This window comes from Echinops telfairi, unplaced genomic scaffold (genome assembly GCF_000313985.2).
Source record: "Echinops telfairi isolate 266 unplaced genomic scaffold, ASM31398v2 ScPeMD7_7467;HRSCAF=8505_1, whole genome shotgun sequence".
Classification (NCBI taxonomy): domain Eukaryota; kingdom Metazoa; phylum Chordata; class Mammalia; order Afrosoricida; family Tenrecidae; genus Echinops; species Echinops telfairi.
The window spans coordinates 26,765,043-26,773,851 of NW_022111368.1; the positions used below are offsets into that span (position 1 = coordinate 26,765,043).

Genomic DNA, 8,809 nt, shown 5'->3' on the forward strand with positions numbered 1-8,809 from the left:
ACTGTATAAATGTTTGAAGACGGTGGTAGAATTCTGTTTACTGGATTAAAAAGACAAAGCGAGGCTTTGCAATCTGCAAGCTAAGAGCTGTTGTGGCAGGATGTGATTCCAAGAAGGGGTGAGTCTTTCTCTCCAGCGAGTGAACGTGAAGTTTGCAAAGATATGGCTTGAGGATCTCAGCTTCTGAAAGTGCCTGTCATCTGTGTTTGGCTTCGACACCATTCCAGCCTCCAACCCAAAAGGCTCTCCCTGAACACAGCGCTCCTCTTGGAGCCAGAATCGGCTGTGCCCAGAGCCAAGGACAGAGGCTTCTCTGTGACTCCCTTTGGCAAGTGAGAAGAAGGGGCGGTCTTTCCTAAGGGAGCTTCTCTTGTCAGTGAATCAGATTCAGGTCTCACGGAGTACAAATGGCTGGGAGTCCTGGTTGCTTTCAAGGATCTGAGGTGGGGCGACTCCTCTTCATCCCAGGCCTCAACACCAGGGTTTCTAGGGCCTCCAGGGGCACTCGAATCAGAAATAGGCTCCCAAACCAGCTCGTGTATGGTTGAAGTTGAGGGCCTGAATCGTGCAGCCAGCTTTCTTTTAACCCTGCATTTTCAGAAGGTGCAAAGTGAGGTGAGGACTATTTCACGTCCCACTGGCGAGAAAATAGTCCTTTGTACAAGTCACAAAGTCTAAAAACTCCCGAAGGGTCCCCTAAAAAAAACCACCAAAACAATAACCGGAGTTCTATGTGCGCAACCTACGTGCACAACTGCACACACTTGGACTGGGTCGGGGCTCCTTCGCCCTGTCCCAAGGCCTCCTCGTGCCGTTTCCACGTGGGCCTCGCCCTAATGTGCCACGTGACGGAGGCCGACATCGTGAGTCCTCTCTTCTGGATGAGGCCCCCGAGGCTCTCTCCCGAGAGCACCTGGCTCACAAAGAGTGGTCAAGCTAGAATGCCGCCCTGGCCAGGCCGAGCACTGCGGACCGGCCAGGGAATGCTCACACAGACAATGGGCCAGGTGAGACAGGGGACAGACCCCTGCATTCTCACTGGAGCATGCCCTCTGTTTCGGTAGCATCCCCGGCAGCAGCCCCAGCAGATGGGAAGCTGTTGCCACAAGTCTTCAGCTGGCTCTCCAGCCGGCTGAGCCGCTGCTTCACCTTCATCTGGGCGGCACTGTACTCGGCCAGCAGCCGCGCGAACCTGGTCTGCAGCGTGTCCAGGGAGGACTCCAGGCACTCCACCTTCTCCTCGATGTCCTTGGGGTCTGCCCCAGCCGCAGCCAGGTCCTCGTCGATCAGGTTGTCCTTCATGAGGATCTGCCGTCCCTTCTCCTCCAGCGCCTTCTTAGCTTCTGGGTATTCCGTCAGGGCCTCCATGAGGTCGTCCTTCGAGAGGCAGAAGAGGTCAGAGTAACCGATGCTCCTGATGTTGGCTGTTCTGCGGTTCCCTGACTTGCTCCCCTTGATGTTTAAGATACTGATCTCCCCAAAGTAACTCCCATCACTGAGGACCACAAACTGGGTGACCCCATCCTCAGCGACCACAGCCAGCTTGCCCTCCTTGATGATGTACATTTCCCTCCCGATATCGCCCTTCTTGCAGATGTAATCCCCAGGGCTGAACACAGCAGGCCGCAGCTTCAGCACCAGCTCCACCAGCAGGCCTGCTTCACAATCCTGGAAGATGCGGACCTTCTTCAGGGTGTCCAGGTGCACGTTGATGGCGATCTCGGCCTTCAGCTTGTCCGGGAGGTTCTTGAGCACCTCTTTCTCATCCACTGTCTTCCTGTTGGCCCACAGGTAGTCGAACCACCTGATGACCCGAGTCTCCAGGTCCTTGGTCACCTTTCGGAAGTGCATGTACTGCTTGATGGAATCGATCTTGGCCTGGAACTCGGCCCGCGAGGCGTTCATATTGGAGATCATGGAGCCCACGTTGCCCACGATGGTGGCAAAAATCAAGACGCCCACCAGGAAGTCTATGACCACAAAAAGATACTCCTCGTCTTTGACGGGCGGCGGGGTCTCCCCGATGGTGGTCAGGGTCAAAGTAGACCAGTAGAGACTGTAAATGTACTTCCTAGAGAGGCGCCCATACTCTGGGATCGAGACGTTTGGGTAGACCCAGGAGTCTGTCCCAAAACCAATGAATTTGGAGATGGCAAAGTAGATGCAGGCATTCCAGTGGATGATGATGAGGATGTACAAGACCAGGTTCCCGATCCTAAACACGTTAGGGTAGTTGGTTCTCGTCTCTGTGCGGTCAAAGAATTCAAAGAGCCGGGGAAGCTTCAAAAGGCGGTTGAACCTCAGCTCGGGATAGTTCATGCCCAGCTTGAAGTAACCCAGGTCGGTGGGGACCAGAGACAACACGTCGAGCTTGAAGTGAATGGTCTTTGTGTAGTGTTTCCACAGCCTCTCGGCATCTTTGACCATTAAGCCTTGTTCCAGGAAGCCTACGGAAGAGGAAGGTCACAGGGGCATCAAGGAGGAGCCCCGACACCCCCACCCTGAGCTCTCCGCCGACCCTTAGACTGACCAGGGTGGTCCACCGCAGCTTGAGACCATGGACAGTGGCGCCCAGCATCCCCGTGTGGAACTGAGGATCTGCGATGGCCTACCTGGCCGGGGAGTAGCAGCAGCATGTGGCCAAGGCAAGCCTCAAGGGTCATCCTCAAAGTCTCTAAGGTGACAATGTGCCAGAGGGTGGGGCTCGAACCTGGCTCAGCAGATCACTGACTATGGACTATGGACATGTCGCCAAATGTCTCTGGGCCCTGGTTTTGAATCCGAGAAGTGGAAAGGTCCTGCCTGGCTTTCTTATTTCCCGCGGCAGCGATCGGAGGAAAGCAGGCTGGGCCTGCAAATCTTTTGTGAGTCCCGGAACAACCCAGAGGACGGTAGCTGTTCAACCGCACATGACGCTCCGGCACCATTTACATGGAGAACAAGCGCACAGCTGTTAGTTCAAACACCTTGTACGTGATAAGCAGGGCCTTGACCGGGGTAGGGGATGCTTGTGTGCAATTTAGAAAAAGCTGCCCCACGAGGGCCTGGCTTGGAGCTAGAGGCGTGGGCTGGGTTTTCACCCACACTGGACCGAAGGAAGCTGCCACTCGCCTGGCCCTTGTTTCAGGTTTAGCAGAAGTCGTGGCATAGGGCCCACATAGAACTGTGCGCACAGGCTTTGCCGGGGCTGAATTTTCAGAAGCAGATAGGACTTTCTTCTAAGGTGCCTCTGCCTGGATTTGACACCCCCACTCCCCCACCCCTCTACCCCAACTTTTAGCAGCCAAGACAGGGACTCCTTTCACTGGTTAGCTGGTTAGTTATTGTGATATTAAAACTTCTCTAGAAGCCACAGAGGAACATGTCGCGGCTCCTCCGACTGCCCAGAAAGTCAGACTCCAAGACGGACTCCCTCTGCCTCCTGCAAGGTCAAGTCGCCAGCTGGGTCCGTTGAGATTGGGGTGAGTGGTCTTATGCCACGTGAGATACAAACAAGACCCACTGAGACAGCTTGACCGCAAGGCCGCACAGCTAGTGGGCAGAAGAATGACCAGAAGCAGGTGTCTGACTTAGGACTGAGGCACCTGGCAGAGGGAGCTTGTAGAGGTACCAGCCACTCTCTCCCTGGGTTCTCCCTGGCAGAGGTTGGAATGATCCAATCTAGCATTTTGGATCTCCCTGAACACACCTTGGGGTGCCCATGCCCATGTGCACACAGGCACGCATGCACGCACACCCCTCCATTGCACCTTGTGGGGTCTGTGTCCTACCCTAGATAAGTCCCGCCCCTGGGCTCGCTCACCTGTCCGGGCTCGCACCAGCACATCCAGGCCATAGACAATGTCTGCCGAATAGTCCAGGACCAGCCACAGCATCAGATGCTCGGACTGCAGCTCATCAAAGCAGGCCCTAAGTCAAGAGGGAGACAGATCACTGGGTCTGGAGCCCATGCCATGGGCAGCCCCGGTTTGGTGTTGCCAATCCTACAGTATTCACTCCTGGGGACAGCCTGCCTGGGTCACTAACCCAGCTTCTGAGGAGACACCCAGGCTCCGGGGGGTGTTTCTTTCTCAAGGTCACAGAGCTCTTCACAAGAAAAAGCTGGAATTGGCCAAGAAGGGCAGCCCATTGCCTCTCAGCAGCAAGGGATGGGAGGGGCGCTGGGTCGCACGGATGCAGTCCGGGAATGGGGCTAGATCTCTGGAGTACAGTGGCAACGAAACTGAGAATTTCGGAGTCGTCAGCCACTAAGCAGGCGGGTGAACAGCATCTGTCCTCTAGCCCCTTCTATTCTCTCTTCCTCATATAATCTTGGCATGGTCCACACCCTTGTTACAGCTTCAGAGAGCAGGAGCTGGTCTCCATATCCCTGCTCAGGAACACTCTGGAGCCTGCTCCCTTCCTGCAGATGGACAGCTCCTAGTGCCCGCAGCCTGGCCTTGCAGGCTTGTAGGAAAGCGTCCTGCCTGCCTGGCCCCTCTTGCCTTCAGAAGCAAGTGCAGGAGATGGCATTTCCCATTCTGCAGGCTCCTCAGTTCATCCACCCCTCCTCCCTGACACCCTGAGAGCAGCAGGTCTCCTCAGCATCCCCTTCACCCAACCCCCTGTTCTGCCAGCTTGCTCTGGGAAAGCCACCAAGCCTAATGTTCACATAGAGACGAGTCTCAGTGACACTCACTCCTTCATCCTTGTCTGGCCAGCTTGGGAAGCCCCACTCGGCAAGCGACACCTCTGCCTGCCTCTGGATCCCACAGAGCGTACAGGGCAGCCCCAAAGCCCCATGAGAGACTCACTTAGGAAAGCCCCCAAGCCCTCCCCTTGACAACCCTGTTTTGTTGGCATGCTAGGAAGCACCCCACATTGCTTGCTTCCCTTCACAGAGTAGCCGTGTGCCCCTACATCCCACACTGCTTTTTGCTTAGAAAAGCAACCAATGGCCATGGAGTTGACTTGACTCCTGGGAGCCCCAAGTGTGTCTGAGTGGACCATGCTCCGCTAGGTTTTTGCAGAAGTAGACCACAGGCCTTTTTCCCAGGGCCTCTCAGGATGGACTCCAACCTCTAACCTCTCCACTAGCAGCCGAGGTGTTAGCGGCGTGTGTCACACCTTGCTTAGGGAAGTCTCTTGCTCGCTGCTTGCTCTGAGTAGACTGGCGTCTTGCCCTTGGATCCCTGATCCCAGGGCTTGTTCAGAAACCCTCCAAAGCCCCTGCTCAGAAGAGCAGAAATCCCCGGCAAGCTCACTCAAGAATGCGCCGCGCACCACACCCCCTCCCAGTGACTGTCCTCTCTGAAGGGCAGAAGCTTGTCCCTGAGTCTCAGGGCTGCCACTTGGCCAGGAGCACCCACATCGCCTGCCTACCCTTGGGAGAGCAGCAACTTGCCTGCCTTGCTGCCCACAGCTGGCTCCCAGCTGCCCCAGACCTGTCCTGTCTACACCTCCATCCCACTGTCAGCAGGATCCAGAGTCCCCACCCTGCAGGGCAGCTCGGAGCCTCCAGACACGCTGCTTACCCTCCATCAGGTGGCAGCTGGTCCCTGAACCTTTCTTGGCAAGTCTGCTGCGAAGGGCCCGAAGCCCTCTGCTTACTCTGGGGAGACGGATCTCCCCAGCCCTGTCTTGCAAACCTGCTCAGGAGCACTCCAGAGACCCCTGGTTTGTCCTCCCTGGAAGCCCACCCTACAAGCTGGTACAGGAAGCCCCCAAAGCTCATGCTATCTGCAAGAGAGCTTCGGTTTCCCTGTGTATCTTAGTCTAAAGCCCAACTCCAGTCCCTAATCACCCTCAGGCTGGAGTTTGTCTCTGCACCCCCACCCCCACCCGCCCTGCAGGCCTGCTCAGGGAGTCTCTAAGTACCCACCTCTCACTCTGAGAAGGTCCCTCACCCCCTGCACCCCGTCCTGTCCTACAGCATGCTCCAAAATGCACACCCACCCAAAGAGTATCAGCTCCTGTCCCTGCCCTCTTTCTACCATTTGTCTAAACATGCCCCAAAGGGCCAGGAGCCTTGCTGTGATCAGGGAGGGTCTCCACCACCCAACAGTCCTCCTTTAAAGCCTCTTTGTTTTGCAGATGGAGAACCCCAGGTGCAAGCACTCAGAATCTCCTGGCCAGGCTCCCCTCAGTCCCTCTCTCTCCTGGCCCTCCACCCCTGCCCCTCCTGGAGGGACCCCCTGGCCCTACCTGCAAACCAGCATGCACCAGTTGTAGAAGACAGGAGCGGCGATGGCAGCCAGCCAGTGGTAGTACACACTGCTGGAGGGGTCCACCACGATGGCCTCTCTCTTCTTCCTGAAAACAGACACACACACACAGTGCGGGGGGGTGGGGTGGGGGTGGGGGGGTGGTGTCCCAGGTGCCTTCTTGCTTGTTCTCGAGGATGCAGCAAACACAAGTGTGCACACTGGTCTCTAGAATGTTCTCTAACGTTCTCCTCACCTCTGGGTTTGGATTAGGGTATGTGCATATATTATCCTCCAGTGCCAGAGCATGCTGTGGCTGGCTGGCTCCCTGTGCTTGTTGGGGCCACTGAGTAGGTCCCAAGGAACTGGACGAGCTGCTCCCTTGAGTCTACAGCAAACCCTCCTTACCTGTAAGAACAGGATCCTCTCCTGATCCTCAGCCTGGGACTGACTCACGTTGGTCCTCCAGCCCTAAGCACTGCCCCCTCCAGCACTGATGCTGAGGCCCGAGAAGACAGCCCACGGGCAGAGGAGAGGTCGGGACAGGACTCCCTTGGCTGTGCTGTGACACTGGGCCCTATGTTGAAGGCAACTTCTCTCCGTACTTATGGACCGTCTTCCTTCTTCTCACCTTCCCTTTTCTCTTTCTCCTCTTTTTTTTGCCTGTGACTGGATGATACAGGGGGCATTGAGCGATTTCCTACACCAAAGACACTACCACAGAGGAGAGGAGGCAGAGCAGAGGGTGGCGTGCGACATGACGGAGTGAAAAGTGGGTAGATCCAGCACACTGGGATGAAATGAGGTCATCAACCTCATCATCATCATCATCATCATTGTGATGATGACTGCAAGTGCTCCTCGGGTGAGGGGAACCACCCCACTGAAATGAAAGAAAACACAACAAACCAGTTGCCATCAAGTTGATCCCAACTCCTAGTGACCCTGCCGTGTTGTCAGCATAGACCTGGGCTTCCTTGGGGTTTGAAGACTAATTTTCCAGCAGTTGATGGCCAGGTCTGGCTTTCAAGGTCCCTCTGCGGGATGAGCAGCCAATCTTTCGGTGAATGGCCAGGTGCTTAACTGTGCCATCCAGGGACCCTACACCTGGAAATGACTGGTTCCATTCAATAGTCTACAGTCCATGGCCTTTTCTCATGGGCTCCTGTGAAATCACAAACAGCCTTGAGATGTTTTGAGGTATGAGGAAACGAATGGTCATGAGATCCACAGAGGCGCTGCCCTGGGGAAATCTGCCGCACAAGACCTCTTTGGAGTGTTGAAGAGCAGGTATGCCGCTTTGAGGACTAGGGTGCGCCTGGCCGCAGCCATGGCGTTCTCCATGGTCTCAGGTGCCTGTGAAAGTTGGATATTGAATACGGAAGGCCGGAGAAGAATGCATGCATTTGAATGGCGGTGCTGGAGAAGAAGATTGAACGTACCAGGGACTGCTAGAAGGACCGGCCGATCTGTCTTGGACGAAGGGTGGCCAGAGAGCTCCTTCGAGACAGGGATGGTGAGACTTCATCTTGTGTACTTTGGACATGTTGTCAGGAGAGACCAGTCCCTGGAGGAGGACATCGTGTTTGGTCAAGCAGAAGGTCAGTGTAAAAGAGGAAGACCCTCAAGGAGAGGGCCTGACACTGTGGCTGCAGCAGCGGGCTCCAGCTCAGGAAGCGCTCTGAGGCTGGTGCGGGATGGAGCAGGGTCTTGCTCCATTGTGTCACTAGGGGCTGGAACGGACTCGATGGCACCTACCAACAACAGGAGAGGAAGGCAGATTCATGCACGGAGGACGCAGCAGTCACTAGGAGTTTTTACAAGCCATGTGTGCGAGCTCTTTGTTCCCAAAACCTGCCTCGGGTTCAAATGCACATCTAGACTGTGCTGAGAAAGCCAGCAAGCAGACAGGAAGTATCATCTATGTGGGCAGGAACAGGTTTCTGATCCACGGGACCTGGGATTTCAGTCAAGTTCAGAGACCTGTCTGGGCTTTGCCAAACTGTGAGGCTGTGCCTGGACTGGGGCTTTCTGTCTGTGTTCACAGAAGATCCTAAGCATGGGGGTAGCCTGAGCTGTCTTGGCTGTATGGAATGCCCTTTGTGGGCCAGGCACTGTTATAAATGTTCCCTAATTAAAACCGAACAGTCCTGTAAGACAGGTATAATTACCCGATCAAACACCGGAGTGAAGAGCAAAAGACCTTGCCTAATGAACGAGCACCCACAGGAGTCACCCCAGCTTCCTGATTCCATTATTCTACACGCATGGAGGGGACCACAGGCTGAGCATTACACGTCTTCTACTTCAGTCTTAGGAGCCCTGGTGGTGCAGTGGTAAAGCGTTGAGTGCTAACCAAAAGGTTGGCAGTTTGAACCCCCCAGCTGCTCCTTGGGAAAAGAGCCCTGACAGCCTGTGTCCATGAGGGCTACAGCCTAAAAACCCTCTGGGGCTGTTTACTTAATTGGTCTCTGTGAGTCAGAATCCATGAGATAACAACTTAAACCTTATTGAAAAACCCTAGTCCAATCAAGGGTAATGTAACCAAGAGGAATTTCTGAAACCCAAATGAAGACTGAGCATGATAGTGGGACAAGAGGAAAGTCAAAGGAAATAGAGGAAAGAGC

The 8,809-nt window shown here is 55.2% G+C and overlaps 1 protein-coding gene across 1 annotated transcript in view; it reads right to left on the reverse strand.

The window, feature by feature from the left end:
• Positions 1 to 1,035: 1,035 nt before the first annotated feature.
• The window catches only part of CNGA3 (cyclic nucleotide gated channel subunit alpha 3), a 40,255-nt gene continuing 32,481 nt past the window's right edge, over positions 1,036 to 8,809 (reverse strand). The window contains exons 6-8 of the mRNA XM_030888480.1: positions 6,184 to 6,291; positions 3,803 to 3,909; positions 1,036 to 2,447 (exon numbers count right to left, since the gene is read on the reverse strand). Coding sequence (XP_030744340.1) covers positions 1,036 to 2,447; positions 3,803 to 3,909; positions 6,184 to 6,291 — 1,627 coding nt within the window. The remainder of the gene's footprint in view (positions 2,448 to 3,802; positions 3,910 to 6,183; positions 6,292 to 8,809) is intronic.